This window comes from Lissotriton helveticus, chromosome 2_1 (genome assembly GCF_964261635.1).
Source record: "Lissotriton helveticus chromosome 2_1, aLisHel1.1, whole genome shotgun sequence".
Lineage (NCBI taxonomy): Eukaryota > Metazoa > Chordata > Amphibia > Caudata > Salamandridae > Lissotriton > Lissotriton helveticus.
Genome location: NC_136059.1, coordinates 149,918,947 through 149,945,663, shown reverse-complemented (window position 1 = coordinate 149,945,663; position 26,717 = coordinate 149,918,947). Strand labels below are relative to the sequence as shown.

At 43.3% G+C, this 26,717-nt stretch overlaps 1 protein-coding gene across 1 annotated transcript; it reads right to left on the bottom strand.

Annotated features, from left to right (window-relative positions):
• Nucleotides 1-6,778: 6,778 nt before the first annotated feature.
• LOC144817817 (endonuclease domain-containing 1 protein-like) lies at nucleotides 6,779-26,041 on the bottom strand. The gene is made up of 3 exons (XM_078674649.1): nucleotides 25,960-26,041; nucleotides 9,058-9,370; nucleotides 6,779-7,474 (listed from the first exon to the last, which is right to left on the bottom strand). The coding sequence occupies exons 2-3, from the start codon at nucleotides 9,343-9,345 to the stop codon at nucleotides 6,938-6,940; spliced, it is 825 nt and encodes a 274-aa protein (XP_078530775.1). The 5' UTR covers nucleotides 9,346-9,370; nucleotides 25,960-26,041; the 3' UTR covers nucleotides 6,779-6,937.
• Between the last annotated feature and the right edge of the window lie 676 nt (nucleotides 26,042-26,717).

Here is a 26,717-nt window from a genome sequence, read left to right as displayed (position 1 = left end):
ACCAATTACAATTTACACAGAGAGCACATGCACTTTAGCAATGGTCGGCAGTGGTAAAGTTCCCAGAGTCCAATAACCAACAAAATCATGGTCTGTAAAACAGGAGGGAAAAGCAAAATGTTTGGGGATAAACCTGCAAAAAGGGCCAGCTCTAACAATGAGCATGCAAAATGAACAATAAAACAGAACAACTTAAACCCCCCCAACTAACCCCCTCCCTGTGCCCCTACATCATGAGTCTGGAACCACACACAACGCCAACTTGCAGAGTGCCTGTTGCCCTTAGTGTTACATCTAACTTTGAGGGTATGGAGCTTACAAACGTGAGCCTGTTTGGAATGAAGAAAATCAATACTGCATCCCCTTGAATAGTGCATATAAACCAGTGAGCAACGACTGAATAACCCTCATCGGTGGTAGTCCACTCATAGCCTAGGTGACCCCACCCAGGTGTTCTGTCGCATTGCAGTATGCAAAACAACTATCATTTACGTATTACTCTCTCCCCCATAATGGAGTCTTGGTACCAGATTCTGCAGGCTGTGTAAGATAACATTTTGATCTCAGGGTCATCAGTCTTCTGAAGTGGTCGAGTTGTCTCTGAGTTTAAGGGGGGACTCTGTGCTCTTTACCCTTCCAGCAGTCGTCCACTCTCCATCCTTCAAGACAGTCCCAGGCCTCAGCCGGGGAACTGAAATGCCATGTTTTGCCTTCTGCCCCTACTCAGAGTTTGGCCATTTACATTGTTATGAATTTTAAGTCTTTGTCCCCAATGCTTTCTTAATTGCCTCAAAGCTGTGTTGCTGTCTCTACACCTGGAGGGTGAAGTCTTGGAAGAGGTGGATTGTTGAATTTTCATAAATAGATCCCTGTGTGCGCAGGACACCTGCTGGATCGGGCCACGATCCCTGTAGTTGAACACTCCTGCTATGAGCGTGCGTGGGTGGGCACCCGGGCGCAGCAGGGGGGGCAGCACTCTATATTGAGAAATATTTAGACAGTCATTTGGGACATAGATGTCTTGAGTGATGTGATGTCACTGACCATGTCATGAGTGATGTAATATGTGAGGTCATAACCAGTGCATTGTGCACTTATGCTCTTTCTAAAAATGCCTTCACCCTTATCAGAGATGAACCCACGATAGCGCACATGCGCACACAAACACACACACACCGCACCCCTGCCACAAACACACACTGACCTCCATGTACCACTGTTAGAACAAAGAACACATTCAACCAAATATCCTTCGGGATCAAGTTCGAACTTTATAAATAAATAAAATAAAATACACCAGACTTAATGACTTTGCCAGTGCTTGTTTATTAAAATGTGAGCACTTCATTCAGCGCAGTTGCAAAGCAGCTTTGAAGCAAGGAGAAACAAATCCCAAAGTCGGAAATACAAATTATGACAATGGTGCCTTTTCAAGATATTATCTTTATATTCATTTATCAGATTATTTTGCTTTGATCATAAACTTTTTTATGAGATGAAGAAATGTTTTTGAAACAAAATATATTTTTAAATGTCACTGTATGTTTTGCCAATTTCAGTTTCTCTAGCATCAAAAGATTGTTACGACTTTTAGCAAGACTATGCATAGGAAATAGCAGCCTGATTCATCAAGCCGAATTGCGCTCGCAAAGGGCCAGATTCTGAGAATTCGGCTTGATGAATCAGGCTGCTACAGCCTGATTCAAAATGCAAAAATGCAAAAATCGGTAATTGCTAATTCGCTAAATTGCGAGAAATTACATTTAAGGAATCTCTATTTGAGATTCCTTAAATGAAATTCATCAACCATTTTTAAATTGCTAATTCGCAATTTTGGGCCGCTATTTACCGAGAGGTCAGACCTCTCGGTAAATAGCAAAAACTTAGAAAAATGCTTTTAAAAGCATTTTTCTAAGTTGCATGTTGCACACACACATGTCCTTTGGACATGTGTGTGCGCAACACCTGTTTCAATTTGCATTTAAGGGGTGCTACAGGGTGTCCTTTGGACACCCCTGGCACCCTTTAAATCGCTATCTTATTTGCGAGTAGCTAATTGCTAATCGCAAATAAGGAATACTCCCCATTCATTCCTATGGGCCTTTTAGCCCATAGGAATGAATGGGGAGTTATTCCTTATTTGCGATTAGCAATTTGCTACTCGCAAATAAGGAATGTGTAGGAATCGCTATTTATTTAGCAATTCCTACATGAATACCGTTTTGCAAGTCCTCAATAGCGATTCGCTATGAATCGCTATTAGGGGCTCGCAAAACGGGCCGTTGATGAATAAGGCTGTAAGTGACTAGATTCATATTAACATATTATTCATGATCGATTTTGGTAAAAAATCGTCCTGGTGAGGTTGTAAAAAGAAAAAGTTGCCATCAATCAAGCTGTAAGAGGCCTCTAATATCGTACAACGTATGTTATTTAAAAATATAACCATGTAAAAGAGCACACAAGGGATTTTCTGACAGCCAAATGAATCCCGTGTAAATTTCAAGATGGCGGCTCCCACATACACATCTCTTTAGGCCGGTCACCTGAGGGCTGTGATCATAGAGTTTACTGCTAGCTGAACTGCAGTTAGGATTGAGATTGTGGTCTCTGCCACCAAGTCTGGAGGCAACAGACCTGTCTAAATACCGCCTCAAGATGACTTGTGTTTTGAGTACATGAGTGTCATGCCACAGTCCGAGGTGATACTTTTCTTCCCACCAGTTCACCATTCTTTATATTTTCCGGTTTTAGATAACTACACTGTTCCTATTGGAGCAGGACTAAGGCTTATTTGCTTGTGACTGGTTCATGTCTGAGATGATATAGTGGGCAAAAGTAAAATGCTGGTCTGGGATGTGGCCCTGACTGATTACCTGTGGCTAACATCAGGGCTTTATGTGGGATGAAAAAACTGGAGGGGGTCTCTCAAAAGGGTGTGGCCGATGCAATTAGGGTGTGGCGTGAAAAGTAAGCTAAAAATCTGTGCTTAGCTTAGTGTGCCGCCTGACTGGTAATTTGCTGCTTCTGTCATTGCACCCTGATATATTATACAAAAAGTAACAGTACACCTGCAACTAGCCAGGGCTATTAGCTTTATCAGTTCTTCAGTTTTAAAATGATACTGTGGAAGAACTATAACCAGTGTATTTGAAGTTACCTCAAAGGCAGTGAAGGGTGGCAGTACTGTGGAGTTAAGATTTATTTTTTCATCCTCAAGGTGGATATGGAGAGCCTGATAGCGACCCGTCTCAGCACCTGCTTTTTAGGTCTCGGCCTGATCCAGCGCATGCGCTAATCTCGGCCGAGATATTTTGGGGCTCTGAGAAATGCTACTTTGCCGGCGATCAGCTTGCTAGAACGCGCACAAGAGCGCACGCGCGCATGCGCTTCATAGCAAGCAGATCACCGGCAAAGTAGCATTTGCGGTGACGCGCGTGCACACCACACGCGTCACCACTCGCGTTTTTTTTATTTAATTTTGCGGCCGCCAATGCTTGTTTCCAGAGCTGCCCACAACTCCCGGTCACGGCCGAACTTCTAGCGTGCACCATTTGCTTGTTTCTAGTATTTACAGGCACGTGTTTAATTTCGTGGCCGCCAATGCTTGTTGTCAAAGCTGTAAATCTTTACCGAATGGTAGCAAGTTGCTGTTACCCGGGATAAACTCTTCCAGCTCTTCGATGAGCGGAGAGATGCGCGTGCAAGAGAACCGCCTGTGACCCAAGCTTTGCTTTAAGGATGCACAGGGGGCTGCTATGGTCACAGAGGTGGTGTTGCATTACACGGAGGCCATAGGGACACGTATGAAGTGAGCAGAGAGATCTGTATGTCCCCAGCCAGCCGCATGGTTGACTCATGGCATGATTTGAAAAATATTGTGCTCTGACTTGCAAAGGATATCTCATATTGTGTTAGTGGTATCTCTATAGCGCCCATTCTACCATCATGTGCCTCCTAGCGCTACCAGTTAGGTTGACATTGTTGCTCAAACAAAACGCGTCCCTGTCATATAATTAGCTTTACTAATGTATTCTAATGTGAAAGATTGACTTCCTTTATGTAGTCCAAAACGTTTACAAAATTCCAGGGTCTACAACAATACAGTAAACTATTTAAGAAATATGGGGTGGGATTTTTTGGGTGTTGTTGAGAATCCAGGTTAAAATTAGGAATGCTGGCAAGGGAACAATAGCGCCTCCCTCAGCAACATTATGGCAATTTTTTTTAAACATTCGCTTTGATAATGGTAATTTTTCTTCATCCCTCCCCCACCCACTATAAGGAGCATGATTGAGGCTATGGTGGGACTCCCAGGCATTAAAAGAAGGTACAACTGCTTAAAGGGCCCCAGCAATTCTTATCCATCCCATACACCACCTAAATTATGTATAGAATAAGAGTAAACGAGTGGAAACTAGGATGTCTTCCCATATACTCCACCTGCACTGGTGTTGCATATTCAAGGCCTTATGCTTTTGTAACAAAGTCTTCTAGAGTCTGTCCACTGATAGTCACGTGGCCTCCTTGCTCCTCCTACACTCCCTCGAGAACCCTCTGATCTAGCATTCAACGTTATGGGAAGATTTCTAAATTCAGGAAAACTTGTGCTGAAGGCCCAGGCTATGCTATGGTCCCAAGCATGGAGTGCTCCTCCTCTGGATATTTGTGCACAAAGAGATCTCATCAACTTACGAAAATTGTAAAAAAAACTCCTGCTCTCTACATAGGCACTACCTTTCAGCATGGTTTCCCTGGACGCCAAAATACTTCCTTTTTTGAGTAACCACATGCTTTACAAATTGCAATTCAATCATTCTACTGCTCCTCCTATCAAAGGTACCTTTGTGGCTTAGTTTGGTATTAACTACCAGATAGTTCTCTTTTCTCATGTACTGACCTACAGCAGTGCAATAACAAGCATTGGCATAGCCAATAGGTCTCGCCTTTGGAACCTTATAAATATTTAGTTATGCAGCACAATATCCTTGGTGCAACAAGATCAACTGTTGCATGGGTAAACACTTATAAGGTCCCAAAGGCGAGACCTATTGGCTATGCCAATGCTTGTTAGAACTGCCAGTGCTTAGCACCAGCAGAACCCAGCCCACTTAAAGCCCTGGCGGAGATTAATTCAAACATAACTTCCATTACTTTTTTGTATTCCTCCATGCGATGCCCTAAGTGTGACAGGTATGCTCAGATGTGGATGCCCTGCTCAATGTGCCACTGGAGCTAAGCTGCACCTGACTGACAAAGACCAAATAGGTGGAGACCGATCTGGGGTTGCTTCGCTCTGTTTGGGGTTAGATGTCACGTATCCTCTGATCTGCATAGGGCTTTGGTGTCATAGTTCTTTTCTCTGTAGAGGGCTTTGGCATCACATATCCTCTCATCTGCATAGGGCTTTGCATCATAGTTCCTCTCTCTGTATAGGGTTTTGATGGCACGTATCCTCTCTTCTGCATAGGGCTTTGGCATCATAGTTCATCTCTTTGTATGTGTTAGGTGTCACACATCCTTTTATCTGCACAGACTTTCGTGTCATGGTTCATCTCTCTGTATAGGGCTTTGGCATCACATATCCTCTGAGCTGCATAGGGCTTTGGCATCATATTTCATCTTTATGGATGGGGTTAGGTGTCAAATATCCTCACATCTGTATAGGGATTTGGTGTCATATTTCCTCTCTCTGCGTAAGGCTTAGATATCATGTATCCTCTGATCTGCATAGGGCTTTGGTGTCATAATTCTTCTGCCTGTATAGGGCTTAGGCATCACATATTCTTTGATCTACATAGGGCTTTGGCATCATAGTTCCTCTCTCTGTATAAAGCTTAGGCACTTCGTATCATCTCATCTGCATAGGGCTTTGGCATCATAGTTCATCAGTATGTATGGGGTTAGGTGTCACATATCCTCTCATCTTCTTAGGGCTTTCGTGTCATAGTTCCTCTCTCTGTATAGGGCTTAGATGTCACGTATCCTTTGATCTGCATAAGGATTTGGCATCATAGTTCCCCTCCCTGTATATGGCTTTGACGTCACATATGCTCTCATCTGCATAGGGCTTTGCATTATAGTTCCTCTCTCGGTATAGGGCTATGGCGTCACATATCCTTTCATCATATAGCGCTTTGACGTCATAGTTCCTCTCTGTGTATAGGACTTAGGCACCACATAGAACCTCATCTGCATAGGGCTTTGGCGGCATCATTTGAGAGGAGAAGGAGATGGACTGGGCATTCGAAGCACTATTTCCTAGGAGTGGTGTGTGAGTCTTCCTGTTGGACTTGGGTTATGTTTATAGTGGATCCAGCATCACCAGTGAGGCGTGGCGGGTTTGGGGTCGGATAGTATGTGCAAAACAAACTCAGAGTGTTTCCAATCAGTATCTATTATATCTGTCATCTCATTTTTTAAATGCATTTAACTATTTCAAGGCAAGTAGCAGTGGTAGATGTATTTCTTCTATGTTAGTGCTCCATTATATGAGTTTTGGCCTTGAATGCATGTGCCTACAGGGTGAGCTGTACACAAGGGAGGTGCTTACACAGATCCTAATAGCTGGTGGGTCTGTGGTCCTTTCAGTGGAGAGAAGAGGCTTCCAATAGGATTCTGAACTGAGATAGGCACTGACTAGCATAGGATATAGATCACATGGCAGCCCAGGTATCACTGTCCTACTGTCCTACTGTCCTACTGGGATCAGTTGTTCCCTAGGATGATTTAGTCATTGAGTGAATAGAACCCACTTTGTTAGAATTTATACCATCTGTAAATCAAGCAATCATTTATTGATCTGTCAGATACATTATAGTTTGCAAAAAAAGCAAAGGGTGCCAAGAATTGAAAAGAAAGCAATTTGAACTCTTAAGTTAGCAATCTACTAACCGGGGGCGGGACCATCAGCATCTTAAAGGCAGTGATCGGGGTCTTAAACCTTTCTGGGGCAATCTTTATGGAAGAGACGGACACGTCTTCCTGTTGAGCGGCTGATCTGTATCTCAAGGTTTTCTATGGTGATAGGGTCAACTCTATTTTGACTACTATTCTCAGCAATGACAGCCCAGGATTTCACCCTATCATTTGCCAAAGTGCAACAGGCAGCAGCCCATATGTAGCCAGGCACATTGACTCTTTTGGCTATGAAGTTGTTCCCAGGGATCGCCCCCACAATGGCGTATGTTCTGGTGCAGCCTTGAGCTTGGCGTTTTATTGTGTCCTCTTCATATTCTCTCCATGCCCCCTGGTTGAGTACTCTGATCTGTGGCACAACATTGGTCAAGGTGAAGGTGGCCTCCGAGTCAAATATGTTATCGTGGTGCAGGCTTGGGTTGATGTGCCCTCGGTCATACGTTTTTGAGGCAGATTCGTAATCAGCATTTACCGCTTGGCTCTCTTGAAGCAGATCTCTTTTAATTTGGGTAAATCGCTCCTCTTCCATTGTTTCCGAGTATCTCGGGTTGACAAGCTGTAAAATAGAAAATGTGGAAAAGTTGTTAGTGGGACATTTGAATCTGTTTTCAGCTTTTATCAGCTACAAGCATTCCTCCCAAGGAGGACTCTTTCTTTTGAAATGCTGAGCACTGCTTCAGCAAGGGGGTCTGAGACTAAGGGCAAGATGGTGTGAGCATCAATTAGGGAGTCCCCCTACTCTCCTTCTTGCTACCCCAAATTTAATGGATCCCCCCATTTCCCCAATTCCTTCTGTAGAAAATAGGAGGCTATTATAGGGCATGCGTGGTCCAAGGAATCAACCTTTTGATATCATAAGGGGGGGATCATAGAACATGTGATGTCAGTTCTGTTACCCAAGTCATTTTGATGATTTGACAACCATGAATGATGGAGGACCAGCAAGGAACTGCAGCTCAGTACAAACAATGAGGATATGCCTGGGCTTCAACAGTGACTGAATGCAGCTGGTCAGAGCCAGAGTGATTGGCGGCATAGCCTTCAAGGGGCCTTCACGAGCATGAACACTGCTTTACTTCACTGTCTATGGGTATTAATGGACTGGGATCCGGCACTCTTAAAACTGATCATTATGAGGCATTCGCATTTAAGGTTTTAGATGGAGGTGTCATTGCATCTATTTTATTTAATGTGATTTGGCGGATCTCTTTCAGTATTATCTCCTCCTCCTTCTCCAATCCAGTTCCCCTTAAATGACATATCTCTTATTCTTGTTTGTCTTCTACAAGTTCTCATTGTTTCATACTTTTATGTGATGCAGAACTTGGCCCATGGGCATTAGAGTGCTTTAAGTGAGCACTAGGTTAGATAGCACAGTTGTGTGGGGCACAGTTAGTTAATTTGCCAAAGACCACAGGATGCTGAACTGTTAGAGGAACTCAAGCCTAATTTCCCAGGTTGTTCAGCCACATCTCATCCCCTCCTCCTCCTGGAGTTTGTTCTCCTCTTCAGGTGGGCAGAGGCTCTGCCAAGGTTTCAGTGGTGGCTCTGTAAAAGAAATAACATCATCTGGACTGTGCAAAAAGAGGAGGGCCCGCCTGACACAATATCTATTGTTGCCAAGTCTTCAAAGATAAATGTTCCTATCTGTAAGGCACACTCCAATACACAGGAATCACTCTATTTTGTGATACTTAAAATGGGGCAGTAGAAAGGAGAAGAGGGCGGGTAAGAATACTGCCTTTCGGCAACTATCCTGGGATGGCCCTCCTCTGGCTCAGGCCATAACATGAAGACTCATGAAATGCCTTAATGTGGAGTTACTGCAGGCCCTCACCTGGGGCTCTATCATCCATTCAGTTCTGACACTGCTTGCAGCTTTGTAGATGGTTGTTCGTGATTTCCTAGAAAAGCAATTTCATGGAATACCATTGCTGAGAAATCATTTCACCTAAATTGTTTAATAGAAACTTACTGGATGAATAGCACTTACAATTTCATAGAAACCGACTAATCGACTGTCTTCTATTTCGAACCTGGCTTGCGCATGCATATTTTTTAAGGTCTGACCTCCTCTGACTCAACCATAACATGAAGACTCATGAAATACCTTAATGTGGAGTTATAGAAGGTCCTCACCTGGGGCTCTATCATCCATTCAGTTCTTTCGCTCCTTGCAGCTTTGTAGATATATGCAGAATATGTTGGAATGCGTCTTACTCTGTCATACACTGTGGCAAACCGATAACCATTCTCATATCGCTGGCAAATCCTTGCTCCACGGGTTGGTATGATGCCAGTTGGCTCTTTGCCTTTGTAGAAGAAACAAGCACAATACCTTGCTGTAAATCTAGGGACGATTAATACTTTAGCATCCGCCAGAATGTAGCAGCTCAGGGCTAGCGGGAGCAGTGCGATGTGGAACATGATGAGACTGGTAATAATTATCTCCCTGAAAGAAAATTAAAGTAGTGTCAGCTTCTCAATTCAAAGATGACAATATTATCTAGATGTATTGTTTCTCATTAATGGTTCTGCCCAGAAGTACCACTAAGGCTAAATGCTACCTTGTAGCCAAGGCATTGCCTACTGAGCTAGTTCCAGCATACCTCCAAAACCAAGTTCACCAGCAGGTTTCAAGATATGGCTTTTATATTTGCAAAACGAGAGATTGCTAGTAACTGGGAAGCCTCTGGAGACCCAGCGTGAGCACATGGTGCAGGGATCTTGAGAGAGGAGCGAGATATGCAGAGGCGTAGCTGGGGGGGTGGTCAGCCCCGGCGATACTGTTTTTGGGTGCGGCAGGAGTCATATCTGTCTACTACCACCATCCCCCGAGAACAAGTCATCCGTCTTCCGCCACCCGCCGTCTTACATGCACCCGGGCAGCAAACTTAGGGCCACCCTGGGTGGCAGTACATCGGTATATGAGGGAGCGGTTCTACTGAGAGAAGCAAGAAGGGGCGTAAGTTCTCTGGATACGATCAAGTCCTGGGAGGGGATGTATGACATTACAACGCATTCTTTTACATCGCACGCTTTTACAACGCGGTTTTTACAACGCATACCATTATAACGCATAGTGCTTTTAGGCGCTGGATAGTGAATTGTTTAATTTACAATTCCAACTCCAGTCCCCGTGGGTAGTAGGGAAGGTGTTGGATAGTACATTAAACCTATTCCCTATCCTAGAGCGCCCCCCCAGCGCAATGCGTTGTAATGGTTTGCGTTGTAAAAGTTGCGTTGTAAAGGCACTGCGTGGTAAAAGTTGCGTTGTAAAGGCTCTTTACCCCTGGGAGGCCTTGGTAAATATTCTCAAAGACCCAGTGCCCTAAGAGTCCCAGGAGGATGTGGGAGGTCCAGGATCACCTGCCATTCATTAGTATTCAGGGTATTTGCAGACGTTACACAATAAGCTGAGGCACCCGATACACGGAAACACTGTGGAAAACAAATAACTCATTATGCACCATGATAGTCGTGGACACTGTATAATTATGTAATGATTTATGAGGTGCAGAGACAGAAGATCGAGTGCAAAATATCGACTTACACAAATATCGTGAGTCAAGAATATCGACAGACAAAAGATGGTGGTCAAGAATATCGATTTTGGGTAAGTAATATCGATGTAAAAAATATTGAAGTGTTTAATATCATTTGCAAAAATATAGATGTTAAAAATATCGATGTTTTTATTAATGTTATGTATTTTAGTATATATTTTATACATGTGTGTGATGCATGTATTTTTTGTATAAGAAGTGTTTGATTTTTATTATATGTGTTAAAATGTTAGTAGTTATTAAAAATATTTTGTTTGAATTTTGCGTTTTTAGTTCCCTAGCAGGTTGCGTGTTTTTAGGGGAATAGGGTTGGAAGTAATTTAATTATCATCATCATCATCAAAAAAATGTATTGCCGCTATTACAGCCATAAAAGCACATTTGAATTTACAATACAATAAAATGTAATCCATAGCAGTAAAAAAAAATACAATTTCATTATAGGAACTGGTATATACAAGTGTAGTGATAGTTGGGCCACAATAATAAGGGAAGCAAAATTAAAACCTACGTTTAAAAGTATAATTTAAAAATAAAACCATGTAAAAGCATTACTAAAAAGCCCTGAAGTTTTTAGACGTCCATTGTCAGTAAGGCTACCAACTGGGGAGCACTCTATCTCTCACACAGAGGCAACACCCAAAATATTGCTGCCGGATTAATTATACTAAAATAGAAAAATCACAAATAACTAGGTGCCATTCTTTAACAAATACCTTCGTTTTAGCCACATAGCAAGGAGGAATTTTGAAATTGCAACAACATAGACTGGGTTTGTATCAGATTTGAGGATCCTAAAAAATTCACAATGGTTCCTAATACCCAGATTTCTACACAGTTGGATGATCCATTTAGACCTGGGCTGTTTATATGCCGGGCCGAAGAGCAATGTGTGAATCACTGTTTCCTCCTCCACCAGGCATCCAGGACAAAGACAATGGGTACCGCCCGCCCACTTGTTAATTACTGTAAAGAGTGGGAGAGTTCCATATCTAAATTGCAGAAACAACCTCCTTGCTACTAGGGGCTGTATTGAATCTAGCACCTGCTCAAATTGGTAATGTGACTTAAAATCCATGAACCCATATGTTAGACTAATGGTTTTGACTGCCTGAATTAGGCTAGTCAATTTGAAATCTTTCACTGCTTTAGCTAAGTATTTTTTAGAGATAGCTACACACGATTCTTCGGGAGTGGTCCATAAATCCCCCCTGCCCATTGCACGAAAAGAATCCCTAACAAAAGAGAGCCAAGGTATACTGCCCACAGCCCCCAATAATAACATGTATGTATGTATTGCGACTTATATAGCGCACGTATCACCCGAAGGTATCAAGGCGCTTGCTTAGGGAACCCGTCCTGGTATTCCCCTGTGAGATACCCCAGCAGGGTATCCACAAGGTGAAAGCCAGGCATCCCGCCACGAGGGGCCGTAGTGGAGATTAAGCAAGCTATTGCCCAGAGTCGCAGAGTGTGACCCCGTGAGTCGAGTAGGCACCGGAGCGAGAATTGTCGAGTCCGTGGAATTTTTTAGCCCGAGACCCGCCGAGGCGGGGAATCGAACCCTGGTCCACGGCCGATCCCAGCTTCCGGGTCTGCCGCCTCTAACCACTGAGCCACGCTTCTCTACATTAACGCTTTTAATTCCTCCCTGTAGTGCATCAACTCAGGTGTACTCCACAGCCATCGCTAATAAAGCAACGGTCGTGTCGAGATTAAGTCCACCATAGGGAGGATATCCAAGTCCATCCGTAGCGGTACTAGGGATGTGTTTGTTGGCAAAGCCAGGATTTGTCTGATGAACTTATTTTCAGTAAGTGTCAGGGCATTGGATGGACTACGCCCCCAAAGGTAGGCCCTGTATGAAGAAGCCGACCTGGCTTGTACTTTGTAGATTTCTAGCGGTGGACTTATGGCCTTCAAAACACAGCTCTTCTGAACTTTCAATATTCCCCCTATTGCCTGGACTAACTTCAAATTTGCCTTGTGAATTTGGGGGCCCCATCCCATCTTGTCGTTTAACGATAGGCCCAAGTAGTCAAAGATGTGAACCCGCTCAAGCGGCCTATCATCCATCAATGGATGTGGGCAATTAACAGAGTTGGCATTGAAGACCATATATTTTGTTTTGTTAATATTAAGCTACGAGGTTCCTCTTTTTACAAAACTGGCTGAATTCCTTTAACACTCGTTGCATCCCCATTGGTGACTTCGAGAGGAGCAGGGTGTCATCCGCAAACATTAATGCTGGAAATTTGCGTGATGATATTCTAGGGGAATCCAAATCCTTTACGGCAAGCAGATCTTCAATTAGACCATTTAGGAAGAGGGAAAAAAGGGTTGGCGCTAAGACGCAACCTTGTCTTACCCCCTTTCCAACAGGGAAGGGCGCTGTTAATTGGCCATTCTTGCCGTATCTTACTCTTGCATATGTGCCCTCGTGGAGGCGTTTAAGTTGGAAGCAAAGATATGGCGGAACTCCCATGTCCAGCAGTATACTCCACAGCTAGTCACGGTCCACCATATCGAACGCAGATTTCAAATCAAGGAAGGTAAGATACAAGCTCCCACCCTCCAAGACCACATGCTTCCAGTAAATTAGCTGGAGCCTAAACAATTGGTCTGACATTTTGGCTCTAAAATCTGCTTGCAACAGTGTTAGTACCTCACGGTCTTCCATCCAATCCTGTAGCCTGCCTAATAATACCCTTCCATAGATTTTCTGAGTAACATCAATAAGGCTGATTGGGCTATAATTTGCAGGCTCAATCGGGGACCCTTTTTAGGTCGAGCCTAATCAGCGTGTAAGCGCTGCTTAGGAGGGCCTCTTGTAATCAATCGCTCAGGACTTTTTGGGAAACTATTGCATGTACTGCACTATTCCCAATGAGCTCTGGTGCATGTGTGGCGTTTGCCTCGTGGGAGCCAGCAGCCTCACCATCTGTTTGGTTTCCTATTTCAAAGGCTTTGTGTTCACATTGTGGCCGCGCCGTCCGGGCACTGTTTTCTGTACAGAAGAGGGTCTCTTGGGATTCCAGAGGCTGGTAGTGGCGCCGTGGGGATATTAAGCAGTCTGCAGACTTCCTCCCGACCACTAGATGGCAGCAGTACATTGTCTGTCACTATTTGGTTTTTGAGACCATTCTTTAACATGTGCTCTGCGTTCCCCACGGAGCCAGCTTGTTTTTCTAGGTTCTTTGTCAGGATTTTTGGCTTTAAAACTAATAGGTTAATGCAGGCGGGCGAGTAGATCCAAATTTCGCGGGGGGGCTGAAATAGATTTGGGGGGGCCTAATTCTTCCAGCCGTAACCAGAGCGGCTGTAAAAAGGGACGAAAACACAACAAAAGCCACATTTACAAGTACTCGGTCATTTAAAGACCTGTGAAGTACTTGGGTGCGGCTGCAATTAGACATCGCCAGCCTGCAAAGCTGTCTCAGCCCGGGCTGACACTAACGACGGGGGGGGGGGCTGAAGCCCATTGAGCTCAATGGGTGTTTCGCGCCTGGCTTAATGTGTAGCGCATCAGAAAGGTCACCTTCTGTTTTCATTCGTAGGGGATGCTCCTGCATAAAAGCGAACAAAAAAAAAAGTCGCAGGCCGGGCACCAACGGTAAGCAGAAGGCGCAGGGAGCTGGTGACAGGGGGTGGGGGGGACTATCTAGTCTTTAGGGACTGTTGGCAGGGTCGGTGAGATGACCCTTCCCCCCCCCCCCGTGAGCTCACTTGCCTCTGACAGCTCTGGGCCTCAGACAGGTTATTACCCTTGACCGCCAGCTCCCAGGCCAGTCTTAAACGAGCGTAGTGCCACGCTGCATATGTACGAAATTACACATATAAGCAGTGCTTTAAATGGGCCGGTTCTCACCGGTACTGAGTACCGGCACTTCTTCTTTTTCTCCCCTTGCGTACCAGCACTTATTTCTAGAAGAAAGAGAGTACCGGTACTCATGGGGATCTGACTTTAACCGAGGCAGGGCGCTCCCTTTATCCCTCAAGTTATACCACAGCAGCACCTTTCAAGCACTGTACGGAATCAATCAATGGAGCTGGTCACCAGGACCCAGCGTGAGCTGCTTTGTAAATCAGAGCAGGGGTGTGTCTGCAGAGTCATTTGCTTATCCAAAGATCTTTCACAGTGGGCGCTAAGAGGGGGCTGTAAAATCTAATGGGTGGCAGTGGGAGGCACTATTCAGGACATAACAAAAGAACGTATGGGAAGGCTTTTAGTGTCGCCACGCATCTGAATTGCTCTTCCACACTCGCTGATTCCTATTTCATCGACTTTGGACAGACGTTAAGACCATTAAAAAATGTGGAGATTGGCACTTGGTTCCCGAGTACAGACCTTGTCAGCTCTGGCCCTAACTCCGGTTTACAAATGTTCCAGGAGAGACTTGTTTATTTATTTTATGCGGTTTTTTATATCGCAAACTGTACGCGAAGGTGTCAGAGCGCTTCACAATAGGAACAGGAACAGTAATTATACATTAACAAATTACAAAAGCAAACGTTAAGTTACATGAGGCAAAAGTGACAATTGTGAGCAAACAAAATACAAGAGGTATCAAATGGTGCATTACAGGAAGAAAAAGTGATATGTGTGCAGGTTACAAAAGCATACAAAGTACAAGTAGAGGTACAGTACTGCAATAAATGGCAGACACTCCAGCACACTCCAGCACAAGAACAAACGTTACATGGGGCAATGGTGGCATTTGCGCAAGCATCTAAAGCAAACAAAATGTAAGAGGTAGCAAACAGTATGTTACAAGAGAAAAGTGACCTGTGCATGTTACAATGGACACATGTTACAGTACTGGACAGATGGCTCATTGGACTGTAGGTAGATAAAATGAATGCAGATTTCGTGCATACAACCTTGGCACGATCAAAAAGCTAACGCCGCCACTTGTTCCCCATTAGCCCTGCCCTAAACTCCACCCACTGCTCTTTTTGGTGAGTACCTGCACTTATTTTTTTCCATTTAAAGCACTGCATATAAGTAAAGTTCTTCTGGCCACCCTATAGCTGCACAGTGCCCCCTTGCGAACTCCTCACCTCTCTCGTTGTCGTAGATAGATAGATAGATAGATAGATAGATAGATAGATAGATAGATAGATAGATAGATAGATAGATAGATAGATAGATAAAGTGCGATAGACAGATAGAAAGAGTGTTGCATTATGACAGAATTTTCTTAGAACGCTTTCTACCTCAGATTGAATGACTGATATGAGGGCGATAGATAGATAGATAGAGTGAGGGAGATAGATAGATAGATAGATAGATAGATAGATAGATAGATAGATAGATAGATAGATAGATAGATAGATAGATAGATAGATAGATAGATAGATAGATAGATAGAGTGATTGAGGGCGATAGATAGATAGACAGATAGATAGAGTGAGGGCGATAGATAGATAGAGTGAGGGCGATTGATAGATAGATAGATAGATAGATAGATAGCCAACCCCCTTTATGAATCGTTTTGGCCACCACAAGTGTGGAAGGGTATGCTCAGATGTGAGTCCCTTGCTCACTGCACCATCAGGATTCAAGCAAGCCGGGCCGAAGACGGCTGTAATGCCAGAAACCGGTCCCCGGAAGCTTGTTTCCTTTCCAGTAAAGAATTGGCTTGGTAGTTTGGTCTGCCCTGTTCCCATGATGCACTGGGCCAGGGTCAGACTAATTTGCATGTAGCCAGGTTCTGAGCTGGGATGGTGCAGTGAGCTAAAAAATGGTGATGGATCAGGCCCTGATCTTTTGACTGGGTAGGAGTGTTCTGCTTAATTCAGATACTCTGTCCATCACCATCCCCTTTATGAATCGTTTTGGCCACCATAAGTGTGGAAGGGTATGCTCAGATGTGAGTCCCTTGCTCACTGCACCATCAGGATTCAAGCAAGCCGGGCCGAAGACGGCTGTAATGCCAGAAACCGGTCCCCGGAAGCTTGTTTCCTTTCCAGTAAAGAATTGGCTTGGTAGTTTGGTCTGCCCTGTTCCCATGATGCACTGGGCCAGGGTCAGACTAATTTGCATGTAGCCAGGTTCTGAGCTTGGATGGTGCAGTGAGGTAACAAATGGTGATGGATCAGGCCTTATCTTTTGACTGGGTAGGAGTGTTCTGCTTAATTCAGATACTCTGTCCATCACTACCCCCTTTATGAATCGTAATCCAAAATAAGGTCAACTATCTGTATCACATTTTCACCTGCAGGGCATCAGAAGAACATTGGTTCATCATAGTATTATTGTCGAATCAAAATTTGAGAAAACTGTATTCATCACTCGCACTAGTACAATTCAGTTTTCGAGTCATAAATAATGCTCTTAATTTAAATAACATGACAATCCCTGATAGGGAAGATCTAAACATATGATGCGACCGGCGTAAGGAAGCATCATCCATTTCATTACTATGTTTCCAGTTACCCCTCTATCATTATTGCAGCCTACTTGCTGTCTCAGTTATCTTTGCCACTTGGCACTCCGGTGGAACAGCTCCAGTCTCGAACAAGAAAAAAAAAACAGGAGAAAAAAAGAACGCGAGTGGTGACGTGAGTGGTGTGCATGCGCGTCACCGCAAATGCTACTTTGCGTGTGATTAGCTTGCTAGGACGTGCTTGTGTGCGCGCTTTTTTGCACGTTCTAGCAAGATGATCACCCGCAAAGTAGAATTTATGAGAGCCCCAAAATGTCTCAGACGAGATCAGCGCATGCGCAGGATCAGGCCGAGACCTAAAAACGTCACAAAGGAGATTGGATGAAGTTGACTTTTTTGATTTGGAAAATATGGGGACATACCCTAGAGATGGTGATAAATGCCAACAACTAGACAGACTCAAATTTCGATACATTGTAAACTTAAAACCCTAGAAAACCTTTGGATTAACTATAATTAAGGAGTTGGTGGTACATTTATAAATATGGGTTTGAAATGCGTCAGTGTCTTTTCCAGGAATCCTTCTAGAATTCTGTACAAACCCCTTTATATTTTCTCTCTTTTTCCCATTCTTTTGATAGCTTGATTCAAAATATGTATGTATGATTTTTGGAGGGAAATCTCACGGTTAAGTTATTATTTACTTCATAATGGCGATGAATATCTCAGATAACGTAAAATAATGATGAAGCGGGGCAAGAACTATATTTTGTAATATGCTCACTAGGGCGAGATTTGGTCAGCTACGGTCCCTGCAGGTAACAGCGGTAGGGCGGTGAGGCCGGATGGGGGGATTCCGACAAATGATGCAGAGGGAAAATGAATTATTTATTTAATTTTCCCTCTGCCTCGTCTGTCAGAAACCGCCCCCAACCTGGCCCCACCGCTGTTACCTGCACGGACCATGGCTGGATTTGTTTAGGAATATATGCTGAAATGTATGATTATATAATTATGTCTGTTATTCCCCTGCTCTTTATCAGAATGGTTTTGACAGACTCAATTTGAAATGAAATGCTACTTATTTCATTTTTCTTTTTAGTTTTGCCACTTTCTGCAGGTGGATTTATTCAAATTAATTGCTTTATGTGAATAATTGCAATTGCGGTTGCAAAGCACTTGGGGGCAGATTTACAATAAGCGAACACAGCGCGATGCAGCAAGTCATGTTGCTGCACCGTGCTGCGTTAGTTTAGAAGCACAGGGATGCGACACATTCACAACAATATGTTGTATCTCTGTGATATCCCCCTCTGATAACTCACAAACTGCTGCCATGCGCCGACGCAGGCACCCTTGCACCATTGTGTAAGAATGCTTGGGTCACTGGGATGATTGTTTATCCGCCGGAAGGGTTGAAAATGGCGTTCTCCAATTTCTATGTGTGCTGCATTAGCACACATAGAACTTGTAAAACTTCATTTATTTAAAGGATTGTTCATATGCAGGAAGGGACACCTTCCTGTACATAAACAAGCATTAGAGGTTATTCCCTCGCTGTACGTGTGCTGCAGAATGCAGCACGCATAGAAAGAGGAAAACAATGAAGAGAAATGAATACATTTCTCTTCATAGTGCCATACTACGCCTTCCCTGGGGAGGTGTAGCATTCAGACACATTTCCAGATTTACTATTTCTTGTAAATCTGATAATGTGTCTGGTTCCATGGGTGTTGCGTAGGAAAACCCATGAAACGCCCCTTTCACTCACAGTACTGTGTGTAAAGGGGCTGTATTTAAAAGGACAGGAAAAGCCACACTGGGTGGCTTTTCCTGTCCTTGTGAATATGGGCCAGAAAAATGCGATGCCAGTGCGTCACAAAAAGTGACACAATGCAGTTTACCACCTACGTCAAGCAGGTGGTAGGCCACTCGCAGGACCACTTCCCCTTTTGTGAATGGATGGAAAAATATTTTTTAAGAGCAGGCAGTGGTCCCAAGGACCACAGCCTACTCTTAAAAAACGAAAACGAAACATTTCATTTTTCTTTTTTAGATGCATCCCGTTTCCCTTCAAGAAAGACTGGCTGCATTAAAAAAAAAACTGCTTTATTTATTTAAAAAGCAGTCACAGACATGGTGGTCTGCTGACCCCAGTAGGCCACCATCCCTGGGAGTGCTAGCCATTCCCAATGGGGTTGCAAATTGCACCTGCCTCGTGAATATTAATGAGGCATGCAATTTGCGTCCCCATTAGGAATCGCAAACAGTGTCTGAGACACTGTTGTACATTACATTTTGCGAGTCGCAAAACGATGCAATTTGCGACTTCCATATTGTAAGGGTCATACATCTGGCCCAAGATCCCTTCCCAGGGATAAGGCAGACAGCTCCTAACAGCATGTAGGAATGCTTGTTTATTTGTATGAATTTGTTGTGTAAAGCAGATGCTTATTAAGCCTTAGAACGCTTGTGTCATTTCCTATTTCCTATTCATGCATGTACCTTTCTTTGCACTTTGTAGGCATTATTGGATCGATTTTACTAATATACACGTGGTCACACTTGCAGTTAAAAGGGGCTTAATTTAAATGGTGCAGCAGGTGCAGTGGCACCGGGGCCAAACGCTATCGTAACTCCACTAAACACGAAATATTGCTGTATTTTACTTCTGAACAGGCAGTCATAACTGCAGTTATCTAGCAGACACAAGGGCGATGATTTCAATAGTGCACCTGGTGCAGTGGCACCGGGCCAACCCGTTGTCAGAAGTCCTCTAAACACCTAATATTGCTGTATTTTACAACTAAGTAGGCAGTCACAATTGCAGTCACCCTGCCGTTAAAAGAGGCATAATTGAATGTTGCAGCAGGTAAAGTGGCACTAGGGTCACAAGCTCTAGGGACCCCACTAAACAGATTGCTAAGTTTTACTACTAAACAAGACAGTCACAAGTGCAGTTATTTATTAAGCAATATGGTTATAATGTCAATGGCGCAGTAGGTGCAGTGACACAAGGACCAACAGCTCTAGGCACCCCACTAAACACCTAGGATTGCTATATTTACTACTAAACAGGAAGTGACAAGTGCAGTTATCTTGCAGACAACAGGATCATGATTTGAATTGTGCAGCAAGTGCAGTGGCACTGGGGTAAGTTGTTATAACTCCACTAAATACCTTATATTGCTATATTTTACTACTAATCAGGCAGTCTAAGTGCAGTAATCTGGCAGGCACTTGGATCATGATTTCAATAGTGCTGCAAGTGCTGTGGCACTGGGGCCAAAAGGTCTATGCACCCCACTAAACACTAATAATTGCTATATTTTATAACTAAATCAGCACTCACACGGGCAGTTATCTTTCAGGCAGTAAGGTCATGAGTTGAATGGTGCAGCAGGTGCAGTGGCACTAGGCCAAAAAGTTGTCAGAACTCCTCTATACAACGAATATTGCTATATTGTACTACTTAACAGTCGGTCACAATTGCAGCTGCCTTGCGCTCAAAAGAGAAACATTTGAATGGTGCAGCAGGTTCAGTGACACCAGTGCCAAAAGTTGTTATAATCCCACTAAATAATAAATATTGCTATATTTTACTACTCAACAGGCAGTCATTAGTGCAGTTATCCAGTAGGTACTAGGCCCATGATTTCAATACTGCAAGGAGTGCAGTGACACAGGAAGCAAAAGCTCTAGGCACACCAATAAACACTGATTATTGCTATATTTTATAACTAAGCATGCACAAGAGCAATTACCTTGCAGACAACAGGGTCATGATTTGAATAGTGCAGCAGGTGCAGTGGCACCAGGCCAACAAGTTGTCAGAACTCCTCTAAACACCTAACATTGCTATATTTTACAACTAAATAGGCAGCCACAGGAGCAGTTACCTTGCAGTTAAAAGGGGCTTGATTTGAATTGTGCAGCAGGTGAAGTGGCACTAGGGCAACATGTCTAGGGACCCCACTAAATGCAGAATATTGCTAAATGTTACTATGAAACATGTGCGGTTACCAAGCAGGTACTAGGGTCATGATATCAATGGTGCAGCAGGTGCAGTGGCACTGGCACCAAAAGTTGTCAGAACCCCTCTAAACACCAAATATTGATATATTTACTACTAAACACGCGGTCACAAGTGCCATTCCCTTGCAGACACTAGGGTCACACTTTCAATGGTGCAACAGGTGCAGTGACACCGGTGCCCAAAGCTCTAGTAACCCCTCTAAACATCAAATATTGCAATAATTAACTACTAAACAGGCAGTTGCATGCTCAGTTACCTTACAGGCAATCAATCAATCAATCAATCATGGACATTTATATAGCGCACTACTTACCCGGAGGGTCTCAAGGCGCTTGGGGGGGGGGGTGCTGCTACTGCTCGGCAATAGTGTCATGATTTGAATGGTGCAGCAGGTCCAGTGGCACCTGGACCAAAAGTTGTCCTAACTCTTCTAAACACCAAATATTGCTATTTTTTACTACTAAACATCAAGTCACAAATGCAGTTATATTACCGGGACTAGGGGCATGCTTTGAATGGTGCAGCAGGTGCAGTGGCACCGAGCCCAAATGTTCTCCTCTAAACACATAATATCGCCATTACATTAATAAATTCTATATTTTCCCTCTTTCACTTCATTTTTAAAAATATTGCTATTTCTTGCCCGCATTATACAACTAGTAACAGCAGAATATGTTGCCTTTTTGTACACAAACAAGTCATAATACTTTAACAGACTTTTTGTAACTTATATTGTAGAACTACTCAGCAAGCTACAACTTACAACAAAAAGCAACTTATTATTAATCACAGAGGCAAAACCTAATGTGTTTATCAATGATTATTGCTTTTTATGCTCACTGAAAAATAAATTACACAAGTTATCTCAACCATAATTGCCAACATAAGAACCCACCATGCGGAGCAGAACTACCTACTCCGATAAACTGAGAGTACTCAAACACAGAAACACATTACTCCGAGAAGTTCAAACCCTCAGTCGCACTAAAACAATGTCACTCAGAGTCAGCTGCCTCACATTGTACTCTCCTAGACCTAATTTAAGAAAATGATCCTGATTTCAAGAAACATTTCAAGGCTCATCTTTACAAACAATTCCCTAAACTATAGATGGCCTGAAATGATGTAAGCTACATCTCTGGAACTCACAATTGTTTCACTGTAAAGCACCACCGCACATATTCATTCATTAATAAATAAATTCCATGTATGCCTAAGGCCGAATCCTCAACCAAGCAAGCGCTGGCCTGAGAATCAGAATTTCAGGATTCATTGTGCAGGTGTAACTTTTCCCACCAATGGAGACACTTATAGTAAAAACATATTTAGTGAGTTACCCTGTACCAAGTATTGCTATACTTTTAGTTTAGAATCTAAGGGCCAGATGTAGGTAATTCCTATTTACCGACTCTTAAATACCGACTCATACCGAATCGGTATTTAAGAGTCGGTAAATAGGAAGGAGGCAGATGTAGGTAAAAAATTACCGAATCTGTAAGAGTGCATGCACACCTGAATTCGGTATTTTACCACCCAACAGGATTGGGTGGTAAAATACCGACTCTTAAGGGCCTGTGGCACTCTTAGGAGTGTCACCTACATATGGATTTACTGAATCTGTATATTTACCGATTCGGTAAAATACCGAAGTGGTACATTTACTGAATCGGTAAATATACCGATTCTGTAAATTCAGACCCACCTACATCTCAAAAGCCAAATACCGGTCGGTAACGGCCGAAATCGGCCATTACCGACCGGTATTTGGCGACCTACATCTGGCCCTAAGACATCATGCCACAATAGTTGATTTTTCAATTGCTGTGCATTCAGGAACTTTTAGACCCATACTTAGTGTAAAACATGAAAAGGCCTCGATTTATCAAAGTTTCATGCAACCCAAAATAGCACGACACTTTGCGGCATTGCATGCCGGGGATGCGCTATCTTTACCTTTATATGGTGCATATCTGTCCCCTCTTTGCGCCGGCGCACAATGTGCTGCCTTGCCTTGCACTAACACAGACACACTTACGCCATGGTGCAAGGGTGACTGCGTTGTAGGACGGATTGTTTTTGTGCAGGAAGGTCACCCTTGCTGCACAAAAACAATCTTGCCTACAATCCTTTGAGGCTTTTTCCTCTTTCTATGTGTGTTGCAGAATGCAATCCCAGGTCTACCACTCATTGTAAATCTGGAAATGTGCCAAAGTCCATGGCGGGATGCATGGGAACACTCACACTCCACCCATGGAGTAACGCAAGGCTGCCTTGCATTGCTTGGTGAATCTGACTTTCGTGTTGCATTGTCCTTGTGTTGTCTTGCGTGGTGCAAGGGCAATCCGACACTGAGATAAATCTGGCCCGCGTATCTAGCTCAGCATTCAAAGGATGTTAGGTAGAAAGCCAGCAGTCCATAACGATGTTGTTTGTTTGCTTGCAGTTTTTATATAGCACAAACTCGACCCGAAGGTTTCGGAGCTCTTTCATGAGCACTACAGACGGTTGCATTACAGACGGACACATTCATTTTAGGCACAGGAAGATGAAGAGATTGCCCAGAATCACAGGATGCTTGAGCCTCCTGCCAGAATCAAACCTTGTTCCCCAGCTTCAAAGTCGGTCACACTAGCCATTAAGCCACACCCTCTCCCTGATGCCCATTCTGATTGGGCGATTAGCTGTTCACCAGACAGAATGGAGCAAATATGTCAAGTAGGAGTTGGTCACTGCTGTATACAAATACCACGAGGATGTGTGGACACCCAGGAGAAGAAACCCATGATAAAAAGATTATGACATGGGTCCAGGATGATTCTGCCCTGAATACATCACAACAACAGTGATACTTTGACAACCCATTAAAACCCTCAATTGAGGATAACACATCACCAACCCAGCAGCCTATCATTGGACCAAACTTAAGCACCCTAAGCAATGTACTCAATACCATCATCCTCATACCAACTCTCCACTAAGGCCTAAGGAAGTGCAGGTGTAGTCCATGCAGCACAAGGTCTTCTAAGACCCTAAGTAGACAGACAAACTCACACAATTAATGGAGGCTAGGCAGAGAATGAACGAACCCCCACATATGTGCTGCGACCTGTGATAAATGTGCAGGGGAAACCCTAAAAACCTCAGAATGCAACTGCAGGAAAACCACATCCTCCAGTACAATCACACCCTTTTTATATACGGGCACCACCACCTATGGGTTTACCCTCAACTGTTAAGGGACTAATTCATATTAGGGTGCATGCTATTTAAGAAGCATGTAACATAATTGGATGTATGACGTTACAACGCATACTTTTACATCGCATGCCTTTACGATGCGGTATTTACAACGAATACCATTACAACGCATAGTGCTTTTAGGCGCTGGATAGTGATTTATTTAATTTACTATTCCAACTCCAGTCCCCGTGGATAGTAGGGAAGGTGTTGGATAGTATATTAAATACATTCCCTATCCTAGAGCGCCCCCCAGCGCAATGCGTTGTAATGGTTTGCATTGTAAAAGTTGCGTCGTAAAGGCACTGCGTGGTAAAAGTTGCGTTGTAAGTGATGTTTCCCAACATAATTCACCCCAGTTAATATGTTGACTTCCATCATATCAGTCAATCATCTAATAACCTGCCAGCATCCAGCATCCGTTCTTCTTGCTCGTGTTCATGCCAAGAGGATGCTTCAGGTCAGACAGCTCCTGCTCATCGACATTGATTCTTTTACCTCTAATTAATTGGACGCAAAACTAGATAAGGACTTTCAAACCAATACATGGAGCTTCCCCTCCTTATCACCGAGGAGTGTCAAGGGGGAAAAGGGAATACATTTAATACACAACCAATAAAGAGTGTATTAAAATGCAATTACAATGAAATTGAAATCAATATCCAGTCAGGAGAAAAGGGGAAGGAATGAGAAGGTAGTTATGAAGAGAACGAACACAGGTCATCAGAAGAAGACAATAGGAAACAGTGAGAGGGCTCAGAGAGCAATAAGAGAGAGACAAAGTAACAAACAAACAAGGGCACTAAACTCAAGGTAAGTCAGTAGAGCAAGAGACAATGATAAATAGAGGGATGGACCTCAAGAAGGACTAATGAACAGAGGGACAGGAGGCAATCAGAATCAAGGAGGGGAGGGGGATAGAAACAGAATGAAAGGACCCAAGAGTAAAGCAAAAGAGAAAACAAGAGCTAATCAGAAGAGAAGGGGTAGGAAACAGGAGGCAGCTCTAAGTATGTGCATGAATCTTGCTAGAGCGCAATGGAGCTCTGTACATGGGCCAAAGCTCACTTATATGACTTGTGAAGGTTTCCAGTGAGTTGGAATAGTCATTGATTGTGGTTCCCATGATTCAGAGAAGTAATGTTTCCTGAAGAGGTGAGGGTTGGGTGAGTTAATAGGGATAGTATTCAAGATCCTGGAGGCACATGCCTAGAAGGCCTGTCTTAGGGCTTTCTCATAAGTGGGGGGGGGCAGAGGGACTCAGAAAAGGGACAGGAGTCAATCTGGCAAAGAGGGAGAGAATCTGAAAGGTAAGCCAGTAAGCACTCAGAAGGGCAATGGCAGTTTTATAGTATCTTTCTGCAATAACATAGGAGTGAGAGAACTGATGCAAAACTCTAGGTCCAAATCTTTTGTACCGATTAAAATTACCTAAAAGTTCTCTAAGTAGCACTACTTTGCTTTCTACAAAGATTATGTTGGGGGCACATTTTTCCAACCTCTATCCAAAAATGTGTGTTAATCGATTATTCCACAATTGTCTTGTTGATTTAGAGTTATAATCATCATTTTTAAATGACACCACTGTATTAAATCCTTAAGCATCGCCTTTTAAACACTAGTGACAGGCTGTACTTTGATGTGTAAGTTTCAAATCAAAATATTCTGCCTAGTTTTGTGAGTAAGTGAGTGAGAGTGAGTTGTGTGTGTGTGTATGTGTGTGAGTGAGTGAGTCCTAAAATTAGAGTACAAGCATTAAAGGCCAAACATCACTAGGACATGGTAATCTTGATAGAGAGAAAGTAATACTCACTCAAACCTTGTGCAGTCTCTGACCTCTTCTGAAGGGCAGAAATTCACTTGCACCCTTTGTCATGGTGCGGTACTTATACACCACTAGTTCCTGCCATTTATCGGGTTTGATCAGTAACTCTGTCCTGCTTTTTTACAGTAGAGGCCGACATTGTAACACTTCTGTGACAGGATTTCAAACAGAGAAGTAAGTGGGTTTTTATTTATGGCAAAGTGTCAAAAGTATTTAGAAAAACACAGGTTGTTGATGCATGTCAGCACTTCTTCATCACAAGAGACACTTGTTATTTTTAAGGGTGGGCGTAGTTGCCGGAGTACTACTTCTCGGAAACCTACAACGTTGACCAAAAAGTCTGTGAAATCCGCAACTTTGCTCCATCGGACTCCCAATTAATAAAACAGAGACCTCGTATACTTTTGGTAAAATACCAAGTATCTCTGTCTTTACATGCTAAAATGCATATAGTCATTTCACAAAAGTGAATATGAAAATTTAGCAAGCAGTGAGAGAGGTGATGATTTTGGGATCCTCCCTAACCTAGGGAGAGAATCAAGCAGATGCCTTGAAAACAAAGAGCACATCTTGCTGAACAATTCGGTGGTGGTCCCATCCTCTTAGGACCACCTCAAGCACAGTTATGGGCAAAAATACAATCCCAAACAAAGGCCCTGCAAAGCATTATTGGGCGAGATTAGCAGTGGGCAGTGAATATTATAGAATCCTATATAAAAATAATTCTACAAAGAGCTGCAGTTCAA